This window comes from Cyanistes caeruleus, chromosome 2 (assembly GCF_971803275.1).
Source record: "Cyanistes caeruleus chromosome 2, bCyaCae1.hap1.1, whole genome shotgun sequence".
In the NCBI taxonomy this organism is placed as follows: Eukaryota; Metazoa; Chordata; class Aves; order Passeriformes; family Paridae; genus Cyanistes; species Cyanistes caeruleus.
Window position 1 is genome coordinate 119,288,070 of NC_141702.1, and position 19,716 is coordinate 119,307,785.

The 19,716-nt window shown below is 45.7% G+C and overlaps 2 protein-coding genes across 50 annotated transcripts in view; both read right to left on the reverse strand.

Moving 5' to 3' along the window:
- LOC111926410 (uncharacterized) overlaps positions 1 to 12,890 on the reverse strand; it is a 68,820-nt gene extending 55,930 nt beyond the window's left edge. Inside the window, exons 1-4 of one of the 2 annotated variants that reach the window (XM_086875086.1) lie at positions 12,789 to 12,890; positions 11,594 to 11,666; positions 10,478 to 10,540; positions 7,243 to 8,225 (exon numbers count right to left, since the gene is read on the reverse strand). In XM_086875086.1, the coding sequence (XP_086731212.1) occupies positions 7,946 to 8,225; positions 10,478 to 10,540; positions 11,594 to 11,649 (399 nt within the window). In that variant the 5' untranslated portion in view covers positions 11,650 to 11,666; positions 12,789 to 12,890 and the 3' untranslated portion in view covers positions 7,243 to 7,945. The remainder of the gene's footprint in view (positions 1 to 7,242; positions 8,226 to 10,477; positions 10,541 to 11,593; positions 11,667 to 12,788) is intronic. The other variant, XR_015282464.1, reaches the window with a different exon arrangement.
- Positions 12,891 to 13,139: 249 nt separating this feature from the next.
- Positions 13,140 to 19,716, reverse strand: part of CCDC85A (coiled-coil domain containing 85A) — a 218,928-nt gene continuing 212,351 nt past the window's right edge. For all 48 annotated transcript variants that reach the window (XM_086875015.1, XM_086875012.1, XM_086875042.1 and 45 more), the window contains one exon: positions 13,140 to 15,126. In XM_086875015.1, coding sequence (XP_086731141.1) covers positions 15,037 to 15,126 — 90 coding nt within the window. In that variant the 3' untranslated portion in view covers positions 13,140 to 15,036. The remainder of the gene's footprint in view (positions 15,127 to 19,716) is intronic.

The window sequence follows — 19,716 nt, forward strand, 5'->3', positions numbered from 1 at the left end:
TCTGGCTGTTTGGAGACACCCCCAGCCTCGACCAGAACGTAGCTATTGATCATCACTAAGTCCCAATCCCTTCCCACCTGGAAGGTCTCACTGAGATCCATTCAGGTTTGGCAGCCAGCCCCACTGGTCAAGACCCAGGACATATTTAAAAAACATTACACAGATAATGTGCAAGGGACTAAAACAGGCAACAAACTTCAAACTCTTACTAGCACAAAAAATAGGACTTACAGGTCCACTGTCTTAACCCACAGCAATGTGTCTCTTCTGCCTGTGCTGCTGGGATAACCTTTCCTGTGTGCAGCTCTCTTAATCAGGTGCCTAACTCAAAACTGTGCAAAAGAAACTTCCAAAAACCTGCACAGAGGATTAGCTCAAGTCTCAAGACAAAGAGGCAATAATTCACCCACTCCATCAGTACTACCAGAAGCTAATGTAAAATAAATTCCATGGGAGTTTCCAAAAATGTCAGATGACAATAATACCTTAGTGAGGCAGAGCATATTTTATGCATCCTGTTCATTAGCTGAAAAGCCTGTCTGCATGACTTTTTTCTCATTTGAATTAATCACACTGTATATTAAGAAGAGACCCGCTGAGCTCTTTAATACATAAAGTATTTAAAAGATGTTATTAAAAAGTTATTTTGGAATATTGCAATTACACATCTATGTGTACACTTGCATTTATTGCTTCTCTTCCTGTCGAGAAAGAGAGACACGAGCATTTCCACAGCCAGAGCTTTGGAGCCATGACAGGGATGTTTACAGGGAAGTAACAGTATTGCAGCATTATCCTTGTGAAAGGCTACACATCTTCCAACACAGGTTTGGCACAAGTAGATTTGTCAAAATATCTCATACTAAGTTTATAGAGTACCTCAACTTTGTTCTACACCCCAGTTCCAAACCCAGGAACCCAGAAAATCCAAGCTCAGCCTAGTCCATCAGTAGTGCCAACAACCTCCAACTGATGCTGTGCATGGAAGCTCCTCTATGTGCAGCATCTCAGTTAGTCTGGAGCCTTAAGTAATTTAAAAAGCCCTTTGCAAGGCAACAAACCCATCTGTCCATCAATGTACATCCTAAAAGGAACTTCAACTTTTTGCTTTGGCCTTTACAGGCAGACAATTTTTCTAGCTTGGGATTCTCTTCCAACAGATACAGTAAGTGCAGCCACTGCCAGTTTATCCCCATTTACTCTGGCATCAGGCAGCTCCTCTCCCTTCCTGATGCTCACCCTTAAACTACTTATAGGCAACAGCCTAAAACATCCAGCCAGCCCCTAAAGTGAGGCTTGGGCACTGATTTTTGTGTACAAGACGAGCATAATTTCTGCATGTGGGGCTATCACCCTGCTACCACGATTAAAAACAGGAGAATGGCAAAGTATGAATTCCACAGCCCTAACAAATCTCATGAAAGTTGTGAATCACAGCAGCAAACAGGTCTCACTCAGACCCCTGTGGACAGCGTTGGTAAAGGCTGACAGAAGGGCAGCAGTTCCAAGGGCTCAATGGATCAAGTGGCATCCCCAGCAGAATTTTTCTTCATTCACTATCAGAGCATTTTTAGAGTCACCACATAACCCTGCCCACCCTTCCCCACAGGGATAAGGGTATCAAGTCATCCGTCAGCAGAATATTGTCACATTTTACAATATCGCCCCAAAGTACACCAGCTCTCAACAGGACAGCACTGGAGGTTATTGATTTTGAACCACTGACACAGCAGACAGCATCCCCCCAGCAGGAGAGATGCCCAAGGTCAACTGCCTTCTTAAAATACACATTTGGCTACAGGAGTTTCATTAAGTTCAATAAACCATCAGGTATTGACTGGCAGCACTATTTATAAATAATCAGCCTGTGCAGTGCTGACCCCTTTTTTATTTAATGAAATTTGCTTCCTCTTGTCAGTGTCAGGTATTTTGAGTCGGCAAAACATTGTGACCTCTCCTACGCTAAAAATGAAACTGTGTATGAAGACTGTCATAAAAGCCCAACACCAGCTCCCGGAAATAGCATGTATCTATTTAGGTAACATAAACAAGATGTCAAGTCTTTAGGAGCGTGAGCTGTTGAAGCAAGCACCAAACCCTCCCTAGACATTTGCACACCACAGACAGGGAGTGAGGGAGTTCTTTCATTCAGCCTTCATTAAATAAATAACGTATTATGCATGAGCAAAATTTCTGTTATTGCAGCAGTAACAACAACTCATCCTGAATGAAGACATCCAGGAATTAAAGAGCTTGCTCTTTCTGCATTTCCTAAGGGGAGAGAATTCCCCAAAGGCAGGATTTCTTGTAGCGGAGCTGTGATGTCCCACAGCACTGTGGGCCCAGCCAGGTCAGGGCTGGGACTCAGCAAAGCCTCTCCTCTCAGAGCTCCAGTGCAGGACCAGCATCCTGCTGTGCTCAAGCCCGCACACTCCCTTGGTTCAGCATTGCTTCCTCCTCCTTAGCCCAGAACTGGCAGGAGCTTTACCCACCACAGGCTGGCAAAATCTCATTTTGAGTTAATGGTCCTTTATTTCCCAGTGGAATTTCCTTACTCCTATTCTTTGTACCACAGTAGCAGAAGTAGGGATCCCTTTTCCTCTTCCCGAGGTAGTTTGTTCACCTGACCTTTAAATTCTCCTGCACCATCCACAAGGCAGGTAGGGGTGGGGAATCACACAAAAAAACCCAGGAAACATAAGCTCATCCCTTCAGGCCATTCTATATTTAGCAGTCCCCTGGTGTGCTGCTATGTTTCTAATTGCTGTTGTCAGAACAGATGCAGGAGAGGGAGCTGCTGTTTTACAGAAGAACATCCCTTCCTACCCAGGTGTGAAGTGCGGGACGTCACCCGACCCGGAGCAGGCTCTGCCAGGGTCAAACACAGCACCCAGACTCTTCCTTCCCCAAGTCCCAGCCTTGCTGTATTCTCACTGGAAGCCGCCTGGGTTTGTTTCACGCACATCCCCGCTCTCACAGCAAGGGGCGCGCTCCTGGTGTGTGTGTGTGTGTGTGTGTACATGCCGATAGCCACTACGCTGCATGGGGACACTGATTAGCGAGCGAGCAGCGTTCCGTGACACCGCACTGTAACGTATAGGGGGGATGGAGAGATAAGGAGTTATTACAGGGCAGGATAAAAGCCCTTCAGTTGATCTGTATCGATCTGATTTTTGCCATACATCATCCCATCCCTCTGCTGGGCAGGAGAGGGCACGGCTCAGCCGAGCCTGCGGAGTCCGGCGGGTACCCGTGGAGCGGAGGGAAAGCCGCCGGCATCCTTGAGTGGTTACAAATTACAGACCTCTCACCAGGGGACCGGGCTGGAGCCAGGATCCAGTTTTTAAAGTGCCAAAGCCAAGTACAGCTAAATTACACTCTCAGCTGCTTGGCCAAACAGCTGCTGTGGCAGACACAGACTCTAGCAGGGCCGTGCCCGGAGCCACCGCGCACATCCACCCACAGCGCCCCAGGCACGGAGGGGCCACACTGATCCCTGGCTGCCTCACTTGGCCCAGCTTCAGCCCTGTCCACGTGCAGCAGCCGAAATCCCCTCGGGGGACAAGAGGTGCACAGTGGGAGTGCTGAGGGAGAGCTCCCGCACCTGCACACTCAGCAGCCACAGTGCTGCCTTTGGAGCTCCCTTTCTTTCCAGCCCGGCTGACCCGGGAGCAACTGCGTGAGACCGAACAGCTCCCACCCCTCCCTGCTGGCCGGAAATCAGCAGATTATTGGAAAGCAGGGATTCTTCTTAACCTTGTTAGCATTTACCAAGCGTCATTTCAACCCTAACATTATAGGTGTTTAATAGGGCCATACTGAAAGTCTTTGAACCTTGCAATCAATACGGCTGAGCCGCTGCACAAAATTTACCATTGATCTGTGTTTCCCTACATTAAACATGTTGGTTTTACAAGCTTTGAAGATAGGCTCGCTTAAAAATTGTTTAACAACCTGTGGCTGCATCATCAGCTCTAAATGGCCACGCAGCACAGGCTGCAGGCTAAGCCACTGGTCAGTGATTTCTTGCCCTACTTGGCACACGTTGTCAGTCACTTGGAGACCACACAATCCTCAGGTGGACTAAGCCATACAGATTTGCAGCAGTAATAACGTGCACACCCAGCAAGTTAATCATTAAATCCGCTTTCTGGCTTCTCTTCCTTGATTCACCGAGTTTAGAGTGAAACACAAAACCTTGATTCCTGCTACACCACGATGGCTGAGAGAATCTATCAAGCCCTTCGTCCACAGGCAACACTCTGCATGGCATAAATTATGAGGGTTGATGGCAAACCATCACTCTGCTACCACTACTAACACACAGTGTTACTTATCTTCTAGACAAGTGTAATATTTTAGGGAAAATGGGTTTATGTACTTGTATTTCCTCATTTCTATGGCCTTGCCTCGCCAGCCTCTACATTTTCACTTCCACAGCCAACAGCTAGTAATGGAGAAAAATATTGTACATTCATTACAGAGGAAAACAAAAAACAATTCCACATCCATTATTCCCTTATGCTCTGGTTAAAGGTTACGCTTTCCTCTTCATTCCAGTCACCTGCAATTTATTAAGCCCTTTGCCAGGGTAAAATTGATGGCAATTAGTGGAGTAGGTAAAAATCTATTTGCACAAACAGCTGATATATAGCACAAACCACCAGATAAAAACCAGCATTCTTGAAAATTAAAACACACACACACACACATATATATATATCTTTAAAGCATATCAGTAGGGAGGAACTTTGTCACCTACCATGTGCAGACAGCCTGGGGCCTCCTTGCTCCTCCTGCCATCCCAGAGCTGCTCCTGGAAGCGCTGCTCAGGTCCTTTGGAAATGGCTGCTCATGGTTGCTGTGCCAGTCCTGCACCGCGCCCGCTGCACTGCTCCCCTTCAGAGGAGAGCTCCTGTTTGGCACTGGGAGCTTCTGAGAATCAGGCCACATTTACAGCCCAAAATAAAGCAGCTCCCCCATTCACCAGGCAAATTATTGGACGTGGCAAAAGCACAGAAAACATTTTTGCACTGGTGCTCTGCATGACAGACCAAAATCTCCTGGATGCCACTACGGAGGTGTTACACTTCAGCAATTACTCATTCCCTGCCAACAAATGGAAAACCTCTTTTGGTTGCCAGGAGGGAGACACACACACAAACGTTGAGGTTTGGAGGTCTGCACTGCCCAGAATGATCAAAACCACCTCTACAACACGTCCCAGGGAGGTTCACAGCACCCACAACAGCAAAGGCACTCAGAGAATTCTCCTTTGCGCATTATTTCTCTCCCTCATCCACGGCTTTGCTTTGGGCCACGCCGACAGCAGAGGCTGGGAAATGGAATGCTGGACTTGGAGAGAAAGTATCACACGAGGCAATGTTTATTGTCACTGTCTGCAGGAGAAATGCCGTTTCTCTGACACACTGACATTCCTACACAAAACAAACACTCCTACGGGATAAAAGGAGGGGGGAGCTGCTCCAGCCACAGCCCAGCATGACTCCACAAGGCCCAGCAGCCTCTGCCAACTTGCCTGGCACAGCCACAAAACCAACTCCAGACCCAAGGCAGGAAAGGAGAACTGAAATCAGCTCTCAGCCATGAAGTTTTACTCCTCTGAGCATCAACAAAACCCAGATGGTCTTTTCTCTGAGTGAAGACCATTTTGCACCTGGAAAACTCCAGTTGGGAAGAGAAACCAGAAGGCAAAGGGAATCTGCTCACGCAAGCACTTTGCTTTGCAAGCAGAGCTGTACCCCTCTAATCAGCAGCAAATGTTCCTGTGCACAGCAGGAATATGTACAGACCAAACCTGTCTCTCAAAGAGATAAAGGCATTCCTTCATGTCAATAAATGCTTCACACAGATGTAAACAAAAAAAACCCAAACAGACACCTGTTGGAAGGTTTAAAATTGAGGGAAAATGTGTTTTTAAGAATGGGGTTAATGAGGCTGTTTGGGATCTACCCAATCTTTCTTTTCTGAAATTATTTGAGGGACTAGGGCTGAAGTCAGCAGCAGATTGGAGAGACCTTCCCTCAGGAGCAGAGCTCAAACAGCAGGATTTTTCTCTGCAGTGTTCCCAAGCAAAGACCACCAAGCATTCCCAGGTGCCTTTCAGTAGTACCACAGCAAATAAAACCACATACCAACATAAACACTAAGCTAAGACCAAACAAAACAAGCTTTTCAGGCCCAGGCTCCACAAACCCAGAGTAAACCCCATACACAGTTTCCCCTCTCTACCAACTTGCAAGGCGAAATTGATTTTTAAACCTTTTTAATTTGAGACAATTTCCATGTAATTTATCCACTCCTCAGGAAATCACAACAGACACACCAAAACAAGAATAGAAAATGCATCATTTTGAGAATATTTTCCAGTAATTTATACCCATGAAATCCCAGTTAACAGGATAGGGTCTGTAAAGCAGCAATACAAGCATGAAGGGATTTGGGCCTTTTTTTAAGCAAATGTCTGGTAAACCAGCATTAGTTTTCTGGTAGGTTGGAATATTGTACAGATCACTCAAGTAATTGAAAACAGAATGAAAACTTGGGTTTGTGTGCAGTTATAGTTCAGCACTGCAGTCATTTTTGCTGCCCTTTGGACATCTTTATGTATTTGAAAAGAATGAAAACTCACAGGACACATCTGAGAGTTACTTTGGTTATACAGCTCTCTTCTAATACTATCCCTTAATTTATATAATTTCAGCTCCTCTTGTCCAGGACACTGGAATGCTGAGGCTAGTAAGACATGAAATAGCAACTAGAAATGTGGTTAATAGGCAGTTTAGCCCAAAACCTTTTTGGGGGCATATTTAATTACTCCTAGGGAAGAAGAAAATAGTCTGCCTAATATTGCCTCCCCAGCCAAGCAAATAGCACGGGGTAATTAGACTAAACATCTTTCCCTCTTGCAATTGTTCTGATTTATGGACTTTTGTATATTTTCTATGATGATAGAAAACTAAAATGCAGCAAATATGACTTAAAACCCATTTTTTATAACATGCATTCAGAAAGTTTTCCTCAGAGTGTGACATGAACAGCTCCCGAGTTACCCACAGGCACAGGTGAAGGCACAAATTATTTATGTAGATTCCATCCAGCCTAAGAAAAGTTCTCACCCTCTATGACACAAAGGACTAGAAATCTCCAAATTCCATTTTTTTTTCTTTTCCCGCCTCCAGACTCTCCCAGATCAGTATTTTCTGTATTTACAGCAAGTACCTGTGCTGGGGGTGAAGCCCGGTCCTGGCGGCGCTGTGAGGGGAGGGTGGGGCCATGAGGGAAGATGGCGGAGATGGGGCTGTGAGGGAACAATGGAACTGATGAGATAGAGAGAGGAGTTGTGAGGGGAGAATGGGGCCGTGAAGGAAAAAAGGGAGCTGTGAGGAGAGAGAGAGAGGATTTATGAGGGGAGAGAGAGGGGAGTTGTGAGGGGAGATGGCAGAGACAGGAGTGTGAGGGGAGAGAGTTGTGAGGGGAGAATGGGGCCGTGAGGGAAAATGGCAGAGATGGGGCTGTGAGGGGAAAAAGGGAGCTGTGAGGAGAAAGAGAAGAGTTGTGAGGGGAAATGGGAGCGAGAGGGGAGTTGAGGAGAGAATGAGGCCGTGAGGGGAAAATGGGCTGTGAGGAGACAAGGGGTAGTTATGAGGGGAGCTGTGAGGGGAGAGACAGAGGAGTTGTGAGGGGAGATGGCGGAGATGGGGCTGTGAGAAGAGAGAGGGGAGCTGTGAGGGGAATTGTGAGGGAAGATGGTGCCGTGAGGGGGAAAAGAGGATTTGTGAGAGGGAGATGGTGGAGATGAGGCTGTGAGGGGAGACAGGGGAGTTGTGAGGGGAGATGGCAGAGATGGGGCTGTGAAGGGAGTTGTGAGGGAAGATGGTGCCGTGAGGGGGAAAGAGGAATTGTGAAGGGAGAGAGAGAAGAGCTATGAGGGGAGATGAGGCTCTGAGGAAGCAAGAAAAGCTCCGAGGGGCTGTGAGGAAGCACGAAGGGCTCCGAGGGGCTGTGAGGAAGCACGAAGGGCTCCGAGGGGCTGCGAGGAAGCACGAAGGGCTCCGAGGGGCTGCGAGGAAGCACGAAGGGCTCCGAGGGGCTGCGAGGAAGCACGAAGGGCTCCGAGGGGCTCTGAGCAAGCACGAAGGGCTCCGAGGGGCTGTGAGGAAGCACGAAGGGCTCCGAGGGCGGTGCTGCTCCCGCCATCCCGGCTGCATCATGTGAAAAACGCCACTGTAAAAACCAGCCCCAGGGAGCTGAGGGGACAGAAACACCCCAAAACCCCCTGCCCCGATCCCTGCAAGTGGATCCTGGGACAAGGTAGGACCAAAGCCCTCGGTGCCTTCCCTCAATCAGGCGAGGACATTTCCGACTTAGACCTCAGAAGCAATTCATTAATCGAGATGCAAGATAAAACCTTACCAGCGCTAGTCTGGGCACTAATCACTGGCTGCCTCCTCTCCATTGTTCCTTTTCCCTGCTAAGGTAGGGATGTTAGCAGGGAAAAGTCAAGCCCACTGTCACATGGAACTATCCTCTGAGAAAAAAGAAGGTAGCTTCAAAAGAGCCGAGGGAAGCAGCTGGGAAAGCCTCAAGCTGTCTATTTTTCATTTATTTGTATTTTTTTAACCAACCGCTCCTTTTTACACCTGAAAATGTCTCCAAAGTGCCTTTAGAGCAGCACGTTTATTGCTCTCTGCTGGCACATACCTGCCTTCCCATCCAGCTCAGTTTTCCATCAGCGCTCACAGAAACATTTTCCTGGACACAGTGAAGTTATTACTTAACATAAGCACATATGGATTATGGATGCTCTGTATGGATATTCCTGCAGTTTCCATTCTGTCAGGGTTCTCCCCTATCTCTTTGGCTTTGTTTGTCCATGGTTACAAACATGGATAAGTTGCTTCAAGACAATCCAGACATGATGGAACAGGTTTTAGTTTAGGAAATTAAAACTTCCAGTCCATGTTTAGAAGCATAAAGTGAGAGTACCCAAGTAGCACATCCAACCCCCAAAATACTCAGTGCAAAACTCTGAGATCTCTAGTGAGAAGCCAAAGAGATGCTGCAAAACAGCCACAACAGGCTTAAATATAAAAACCAAAAGGAAGTGTGAAAATCATGCCAAAAAGCCAAGGAAAAAAACCCCACACTGTTTTAACATCCGAACATACAAGAATGCTCATAAGGAGGGCTTTAAAATTATTTTCATCACTTGTTGTGATTGAAGAAAAGGCCTTATTCATGACATCACTCATCTTGCACCTAATTGCATGCACATGTTGGGGCTCCAGCCTGAAGCAATGGGTTAATTCTCCAATTATTTCACAGGATTAGAACTGCTTTTTTTCCCCCCCAGGAAATGTAGTGTTATTGTGAAGCCCATCAAGACATGCTATTTCATAATTAACACTAAATAAAAAGTGAATTCTCTCCTTTGTCTAAATAGTTTGCTTTGGCTCAGCTAGGAGCAGCAATTAGCAGGACAGCCTCCCTGAACACATTTGATCTGCTACAGGGTTTCCTGCTGCGGATCAGAGGAACAAACCTGATTTCACACAATCCATGGGGTTTATGTTGGCTGGATGTGCTGTAATTAAAACGATCTTATCTTTTTTTTTTCCCCCAAGGGCTTTGTTTATCTGCTTGTGCTTTCTCACAGAGAGGCATGCACGTACCTAATTTAGCAGTGCTGTTGATTTACACTTCTGCTCTTTACCAGCTCCCTTTGTAGCATTCACCGTTTGTAGTTTGGTGCAGAAACTGGGACCTGTTGTCACTGGTGTTATAGGTCTGTTTTATTAGCAGGAGTAGAGGAACAGTTCCCATGGAAACATTTCCATGTTTCATGGTGTGCTTTTCCTCAAGGTTGGGTAGGGTGGGCTCTGGGCCTTCCTAAATGGGAGCATGCAGCAGCTTGGACTTCGCCTTCAGCAGGGGGAGGAAAATACTGTATTTTTAGATTGTGTATTTCCTCTCTTATTAAGTCTAATGCCTGTGAAAACAGAGCACCTCAATAGCCCCACACCACTGATTGATGCTCAGGCCAACTTCCACTGCTCTGACAACAAACCGGATCCTATTTGGAAATGCCACCTCCAAACCCTGGAGAACATTTTCCTTTCACTCTGACCTTTACACTTTAGCATTTTATAGAGCTCAGCACACTGGCCAGAGCCAGGATGGGCCTGTGTCACACCAGGGACTTCCCAAGGTACCTGAAAAAATGCCCCAAATGCACCATCAAACCCCTCCTGCTCCACAGTGGAGGTGTTCAGGTCTGGGAACACCATTGCTCTCAGGCCAACCCCAGCCCCTGGCATTTACCAAGAGTGATGATAAAACCAAAAATTAAATCACCTTGAAATAATTAAAACACCTTCTGTCTCTCTGTGTTTGCCACACACAGGTGAGCTCATTGCAAATAGATTGTCCCAACTAAACACAGCACAAGATTTACCTGCAGCAGCCTGGCAGGCCAGGTCCCCATCCCTCTTCCCTTTGTCCTCTTCCTTTCCAGAAGCTGGCAATGGGCTCACAGCATTATTTTTAAACTTTACTTTTTTTTTATCTATAGACTTCACAAATACTTTTTAAAATCTGCTTCAACTTATACACAGTAATGGGGGGGGGGAAAAAAACTCCAAAAAAATTCCAAAGAAACTTCAAACTTCAGGGCCACAGAAGAGATCACTATAACAAGTTCTTATTCAAAAGGAGAGTAATTAGCATGTTCTAACAAACACATTAAATAATTCAGTGTTAGAATTTTGGTAATTCTTTGTGAAGCAGATGTTTAGGAAGCTGTTTCAGACAGAAGCAAGTGATGCACTCCCTGGGGTCCTCCCCACAAGCTGGAGAGCCACTAATTCTTGGACTAAGCTGGAACTCCCCAGAGCCTGATTCCAGCAAAGCCCTCGTATCAATATATCACAGGACACTGTGGCTTCACTTATTTCTCATCATCCCCATCAATATTTCTCATTTTTTTAATTACTCACACAGAACTGTCTAATCTTTCATAGTAAAGAAAGATTCAAGTAAGTTTTGGGTCTCTGGTCTGTGTTATCTTAAGCTTTTAAAATACACTCATTTTTATTTCTGTAAGAGTATTCAAAAGTTCATTTTCCTTCACACTACCATGTCTGTGTTGCGTGATCCTCACCAATCCCACGTAGTCTTGCTAAGCCTTCCCCTCCTCTGACCTGCCACCCATTGAAAATCTCAACCATGCCGTGCTATTTCTGGGATTAAAAAAACAAACAGGAGGAGTCTGGAGCAACCAAGCAGGAGGGGAAGGAGCTTTTTCTTAAGAAAGAGTAATTCCAAGCAAAATTATTTGCTCATTCCTCCTTTGGCAGTTCCCCTTCACTCCTGGTATTGCACACATCAGTCCTGAGCTGCCAGCTCTGGCAAACACCACCTCACAATCCACTCCTGGGCCCAATTGCACATGCTAGAAAGCACCATGACCACAAAGCAGCCTAGAAAATCCCTGTTTGCTGCTTGATTAATTAATGCAGAGCCTCTGTTTACTCCTTTCAGGCAGAGCTGCTATGGAGTCAGCTGTTCTTACCTTGGGGATCTTGGATGACCAGAGTTGCAGTTTGGTGCTGCTTTGGGGACACTCATGGCTGGTTCACCTGAGCCTGGAAAACACAAGTGTGGAGATGGAGATTTTGGTATTCCATACCCAGCAGCTGCATTTGCTGGCCCATTCTGCTCAAAATGAAAGACAGTCTCATCAAGACTTTTTTCCACTTGAAAGTGGAAGGGGGAAAAAAAGGCTCCGGCATTTTCTTCTGCATCAAAGTGGTGAGATCAGTATAAAGAATTCAAACCACCCTGGGACTTATTTCAAAAACACTTGGGGAATTAAACAAACCAGTGCTGGTACTTGTTGGGGAGGCAACACAGAGAGCCTGGGGGGAATTTGGTGTTTGAGAGGTTTGGGTAGCACAAAGGAGTGCAGGGCCAGGCACTGTCCCCAGGCCACAGAGGCTGTTTGGGCTGGCTCTGATCAAAACATTAAAAAGGGCACTCTGGCTTCATGCCACGTTCATAAACATGTCCATCAACTGCAGCCTTTGGGGAACAGGCTCCACTGAAACCACTCACTTGCTGAAAACAAAGTGCCATTCTTTACCTTCTAACCCTTCAGCAAAGCAGCTTTTCTGCAGTACAGAAGGTAAAATCCACTCCATACATCCACTACACAAGTGCTATTTAAAATTCATTCGCACAGTGAATTTATAGCTCATTCAGATCCTGGGAAAGGCTCCGTAACAACACGTGCAAATCTCCAACCAAAGCAGAACTCTGCTAAAAGCAACTGCACAAAGAGTCCACAAGGCTTGGCACAGTCACATTCCACTGAAAAACAGCTTAACCACAGGGGCAGGGAGCACGACAGAGGAGCTGAAGGTCCCCAAGCACTACAGAAATTTTTATTCATTAGCACAGAGGCATTTCAGCAGGCTGCAGACCCTCCCAAGAGCACTGACCCCCTTCTCCACACTGCCTGCTTTCTCTTCTTAGGAAGGTGCATTTTAAGGAGTTCCCATGGGATTTATTAGCTTAAAGATATTGATTGTACTAAGTATCTCTTTTCTCCAGAAAATTTAGTGGAAGTTCTGTGCTCTGCAGCAAGAGGCAGCCCTGTCCCCCAGCCCACACAAGGCCTTGATGGGGCAGGGACATGGTGGCACACACGGCCACCAACACACTGCAGGACACTGCCAGCCTCCCTCAGCCCCACCAGCACCCCTTACCTGAACAAGAAGATTCCAGGAGCTCCACGTTCTCCTGTCCTCACCTCAAGACTGCTCTGTGAGGAGGGCAGGAAGAAAGAACCAGCCCAGAACATGGCACAGCTGAGGAATAAACGATTTGCACCTGGTCACAACCCCCTGCACAATTACCCACAGCTATTCCTCGTTTAGAAGAAAACAGAGAAGCGACTTCACGTTGCTGGGAGTTTCTAAAGACACCTGGCAAGGAAATGAAGAAAAATGCACAGCGTGCAGCTAATTTCTCAGGCAAGCAGGAAACATTTCCAAGGGCTCCTGCCTGTAAGCCCAAGCAGCTCAGAGCTTCTGTCAGTAAAGGAGAGCAAACAAGGGTGGGATTCTATAATTTATTACCGTTGCTAAGATGAACACAATACTTGATACCCCATCGTATGCAGAACTGTAAAAAAATAGCTTTAATACAGTATCAAAATTTACACAAGTGTAGTGTCAAAAGACCAGTGTCCCTCGCTTGGCCCCTGCACATCCAGAGTGCAGGCACAAGTACAGGTGTTACAGCTGTTCATACATACAGAGAGATAGGAATACAACAATTGAAATTGAACTCTGCAAACAATGTAGGGCAGAAAACAACATGGGAAGAGAACAGAGAGCTGTCTGGGCTGGGGGTACAGCAGAAGCCACGCAGGAGGGCAATGGTTCAAAACAGAAGGCTGGATTCTGCATTTCCAACTCAAGGAGAAGCAGTGAATGGGAGATTTGCTCAGGAAATCAATGCTGGATCAGAGGCCTTACATTGAACGGTACCAAGTGAAAATAACAACAGAAACCAACAGAATTACTGCTGCAAATTAACACACTTTTTCTGGAGACAGATAGCAGATTTACATCATACTTCTATATAACAAAAGATTGTACAGCAACCGAGCTACATTTCACTGCAAATAGCCCACGGATACAGTCCAAGCTCAGAAAAACAGAGGCTCTGACTTTGGCTCAAATCTTAGTAACCAAGAACAAACCAGAAACCCAGGAATTGTTGCATTCCTATTTTTTTTTTTATTAATTTTTATTAATCTTTTTGATACTCAGCTATGGTAAAAAGTTAAGCAACAGCATTCAGTCACAAGCCTGTTGCACATTCATACATGAAACTATCATTGCTTTAAGATATACACAAAATATCTATCGTTGTAATTCAATACACACAACTAGGATCATACACAGAGATAAAAATAAACTAAGCACATCTAGGGCGCCGGCTGGTCAAATCTCAGGCAATCTGAACAAGAGCTTTCTGCCTCATAATAATGAAAGACATGCTCTGAGGATAATAAAACCTTTTTCTTTGAAAGAACACTACAGTGGCAAGAAAAGCTTTTTTATAATGCAGTGCAATCCTTTAGATCCTTGTAGGCTCTTGTTAAACAAACCAGCATGTCTCTAAATTAAACAGTAGAAATTAGCATCCTGACAATTGGAAAATACTTTCCAAAATAAATTCTGATAGAAATCCTGACTTGAGACCTGTAATAGTGATGCCTAAGTATTCTGTTTATTAAAGGGCCGTTCATGAAACACCTTACACCTCTTCAGAAGATGTGCACCAAAGCGAATCGAAAAGAAAGCTATCTTGACTTTCATTTAGAAAGAAATTGTGGATCACTACAAGTACTGTAGTTATGCTACACTACCGGCTGGTTAGGACTTTATGGTCTTTTAGCACCTCCAAAGGCAGGTATTCTACCAAAGCAAAGAAATCACCTGGAAATCGCCTAAGCACCATTAACGGATCCTTTACAGACTGAAGTGGGAGTTACTAAGAAGCGACTTTCTCAAACCTGCGGAGACCAAAGGCACAGTTTATCAGTGTCTCTCCAGTCTGCTGAAAAACCTCTCTTCAATCCAATGGAAAACTCGTTCAGACCTATCAGAGATTCACTGTAACTAACCAAAATAAAACTTATTTCGCCTAACGCCTGCAGAATCCCAAATATCTTTTGGTTAGGATGGCAATACCTCAGTGCTTCTAAGGGTGGAGTGTTGCAGTGAGGGTGCAGCGCTTCATTAGCCGGGATATTGGAACAGCAGGACTGGGGGACACTGCCACACGGCCAGACCCCTGTGCAGAACGTCCCTCCTTTCCAGCAGTCTCTTGCAGTGCAGACCCCCGTCCTCAGCTGGGAATTGCGGCGGACACAGGCGGTTCTTCCCCTCTCCTGGGCAGTTCAGTCCGTGCTCTTCAGAGAGAGGACGTGCTCAGGGCCTCTTACATAGGTCCTTTGTACTGATTTCCTGACAAGTGCTGTCTAATTCCAGGGCACGACCCTGCAGCATCTCCAAGTTTCCTCCACACAACCTGGAAGGAGGGATGGAAAGAGAGCTCATTATCCCCAGTCAGGGAGCAGCGGCGTTCCTATGGACATGCACCTGGAATGCCACGGCTCGGCACACACACCATGCAGCACAGCGAGGACACAGGGCAGGGACACACAACAGGAGCAGAGACTGTCTCTCGAGGGACACTACGTTCCCTCTGAACACAGAAAGCACATGCTGCCAGCTACAAATGATTAGAAACAGGGACACATGAACTGGCACGTACAGCACTGGGGTATTTTATGCTTCACACACAGGACTCAGGGTGTTTGCAGACCTCAGCAGAAACTCTGTCCAACTATTTCCCCAACCACACCTCTTGCAGAATGTGATTCAGAAGCACCAAGATCCATCCAAAGGTGTCTGAAACATCTCCAGTTTAAAAACCACAGAGCAGTTCTCTATTTCAAAGGATTTACTTGTTCTCTTAAAATCAAGCAAGGCATTGGAAGTGTTTACTCCACTAGTTCTTGCTTGAGGTCAGAGGAATTGTGCCTGCACTCACTGTGCTACACTCTGCTTAACACCCATGCTACAGTGCTGGAATTAAAAAGCAGAGAAGTGATACCCCCAACATTCAGGGAAGTCTTTTATAATGATTTATAGAAAGGTTGATGTATGAGCACAAGAACAGTAGCTTGTGTCATGTCCTCAGGCCTCTCAGGGACCACTAGAGACAAGAATGGTGATTCCTATCAATTGTATCACAATTTCAGATTTTTTTCTTTTTGTAACTGCTACTAAATCACCCACTAATCTCTAGGCCACCAGCAATATGACTGTCAAGAAAGGTAAATGCTGTTTTCCATTGTCATCATTGATTATTTGTATTTTACCACTGCCTAAAGTCCAGCAGTGAACAGACTCTGCATTACCTGGCACTGAAAGACAAAGGAGCTGGATCCTGGGAAGCTGACATCCTGAAAAGGTAGTTCCAATAGCTGATGAGCAAAGGCAGAACAAACTCAAGGTCTTACTGTGATTCTGTGCAAGAGATGGGAAAATAACCCCCTTTCTGTGAGCCTTTTCTGAAGAAAAGGCTGAGTGTAAGCATGAAAACCAGAAATACTTTGGACTGGAAGCACCATGACTACAGTGTTAAAGCACAGGGGTGAACAAAGTCAAGTCTTTAAAGGGAACTGTCTTGAATTCCAATGGGTGGGCATGACCCACACCCTGCAAACTTGCCACATGACCAAAATCTTGCAGCCAGAAATCCCAAGTCACTGTCATAAAAAATGTGTGTGAAACACGGCAGTGGTGAGAGCATGAAAAATGGGGGTTCAGAGTCACCTCCCAAACTGGGTGTCCGTGGCACATCCAGGCTGGATCTGACTATTCTTTCCAACCTCTGGTTCCTGGTTTTCCTAACTTAATGCTAGCAAAGAAGATCTCCTGGACAGCTTTTGTGAGAAAGCACATTGCACCTATCCATGACTTTCAACAATTTTCTCTTGTCAATAGATATTAAGACAATATTTACCATGCAGCTAATGCTGACACAGTAATAAACTAGGAGGTGACTCTTCCCAAAGTCCTTTATTTCCAGCTGAATGAGTGACCCCTGATTGCTAGGAAGGGACAAACCCATACAAGAGAGCCCATGTCCTAAGCACAAGTGACAAGTTGGGGTCAAAATGTCACTCAAAATCATTCCAAATTCCAGCAGAAACCTCAGCTAAAGGACAGCTGTGAGGATCACAAGATTCCTTTTTAGCTTACATCCAGTGCAGCAGAGCTCCAAGATTCAGAAATGTCCCTGGAAGCCAGGCAGGAACCTGCACCCAAGTGAGAGCCATTACATCTGCTGGCAGCATTCCAAGCCTGTGGGACCCCATGAGCAGCAGGAAATACCCATGGAAATCTCAGCTCCCTGAGCCCTCCTGCCCAGCTACACCCCTAATCCCAACTGGTGTATCCCACTTTCCCTTGGCCTCCCTTCCCAAGTGAATTGCAAACAGAATTTCCCAGTAACCTGAGAAAAATCCTGAAAAACAGCCCTCCAGACATTCCTGTGCTTTGGAATTACCCCCCTGCTCACTGGTGCACCAAGAACTACCCCTAAAGCTGCTGCTACATCCTCAAAAGGCACTACAAGCTGATAAATACAAAGCAAAACCATTCCCAAATACATTGTTGATGAGGAGGCACCAATTCCATATGCACATCCTGAGGAGAGAATTCCCACCTCCGTTCTCTTAATAAAATACCAGTACCATCATATCCCACCACAAAATTCCTACAGCATGAATTCCACATCCATATTTGCATTTTGCCATATTTTGGTACCAGATTGCATTTTGGTACCAGTCAACACCATGCATCAAAATCCTGGAGCTCAAAGCGGAACTTGTCATCGTTCCACTGTTTTCACAGGCAAAACGATGCCATGGCAAATGTTTCCTGTGAAACACCCACAGTGCATCAGGCTGCAGCTAAACACTGAGTTACAGCCTGGCAAAGACTGCAAGGAGAATGCAAAAGAAACATTATAATTAGTTTATCACAAATACACTGTGCTTTTAACGTGGACTGGGTGGGTGTAAGAGAAAACAAAACCAGAAAGGAAATAAGCAACTATTTAAAAAGTATAATAATATATCAAGAGTCAAATCAGGCACAGATTATGAAAGTCAGAGGAACAGGGAGCATTTCAATGCCAGCAGCAGAGCTTTGAATGGCTGGGGAACAAAGGGACAAGGTGGGATACAAGTGTCTATTTGAGATTTACACAAATGAAGTGATTATGTCAAGTTGAGCATTTTAGGAATGGCATTACTTACATCACAAGAATTTTTATGGATTACAATTAAATATATATGACTTACAAACTGGGGTTTTATTAATAAGCTGCAAAAGAATATCACAGGCAGGAAAATACAAAATGGCCACTGTTCAGGTGGGGAAACTGAGGCTGCCAGGCTTCATCACACTTGCCAGGTTTTATTCTTATGAAGGATAAATTCAGGTCAGCTGAGTCACACAGTACTTTATCCCAGATATATTATACACATAGATTTTTCTGATCAATACTAACCCACATGTTAACACTACAGTGCTCCTAATGAAACAGTAATTGCATTACAGAAACAGTAATTGACTTAATTTCCATATACAATCTTCAAGGGCGTACTGTCAGCATTTAAACAAAGATTACTCTGCATCTTCAGGTGTTTCCAGGCTCGATACGGAAAATGAAGTTAAACACCTGAAACTTACCCTGCACATTTTTCCAGCTGTCTCAGTGCATGGCCAATCTGGTGGAGCACCACCAGCAGTTTGGTTGGATACAAGTGGCCCAGGCATGAGGACACACACGTGGCAAATTCTTCTTCCAACCATCCTGTCTGGCAGAGCAGGTCATGGCAGAGCCTTGGCCAACCGGCTGCAAGGCAAAGCTCTGCTCTTGTTCCACATTTCTACATCAGAAGGGGATTCTATACAATTTTAAAAATGTTTTTTCATTTTTCTCAAGGCCAGGAAAACAACAGCCCTATTTTAATAACTCCCTCCTCTGTTTTCTAATGGAAATGTCCCTTCAAAACACATTCCTGCTCTTTGGGTTTCTTGCTGTGCACGAGTGGGTTGCACTAACAATGAGGTTTTATAACGGGAGACTATTTCTTTGTTGCAGGAATTCCAAGTTGCCAAATTTGTATAGAAAAGCAGACTCCTGGTGCTGGCTTGTTCTTCCTCCTGCACCTGATTCTGCAGAGTGATGCAAGGGGCAGCTGAGCATTCCCCAGAAAGTGGGACCAAGCCCACCCTGAGAAACAGCAGGGTCTGCTCCCTGACTGGGGATGGGGAAGTCTGGCAGCCTGTGAGCTGTCAGCTCACTCTCCATTTGGATACAACACTTCATTCATATCAATTGCTGCAGTACCTTCTAGTGAACTTAAAGCTCAGCTTTCACATCATATTGAACTAAACTCAGTGTATTTCTTATCAATCCATTTCAGCAAGCAAAGCATCAGCTGTTGTTCCAATATTTCACTTACACAGACCAGCTGTTATTATAGGTTGTCAAAAGCACCTTGTTAAATGCTCTCTTCAGGGAAGAGCCTTTGCCAAGGGGGATTTTAAGAGAATTACAAACTGCTTTTTTCCATAATGACACATGATCTCTTCACAGAATTACCCAGCATAGCTTCATTTTCTAGGCAGCAGCAGGTGAAATATATGGAGGGTGCAGAGAGGGCCTGGAGAGCTCTGAAGCAGGCGCAGGGCCAGAGGCCACCGCAGAGGGGACCTGGCAGTGAGGGCATGGGGAGAGGGGCTGGGGCCCTCTGGGCTGCCTCTCCCCTCTGGATGCCTGAAAACAGGTGAGGTGGCCGCGGGGAAGAGCTGCTGTGCCCGGGGTTGTGTTACAGGAAGGGATCTGATTGCTGTAATTTGTGCTCGCTTCTCTTGCATAAACCCATTTCCTCAGGCTCCACCGAGGAGAAGCCAATGTCACCCGGCCTGAGGGACACAATCACCCTGTCCAGACAAGTCAACAGCACTGCTGAGCTCAAAACCAGAGCAAATGTCTACACAAGTCCCTTCCAGAAGGAAGGCAAACCTCCCCCTC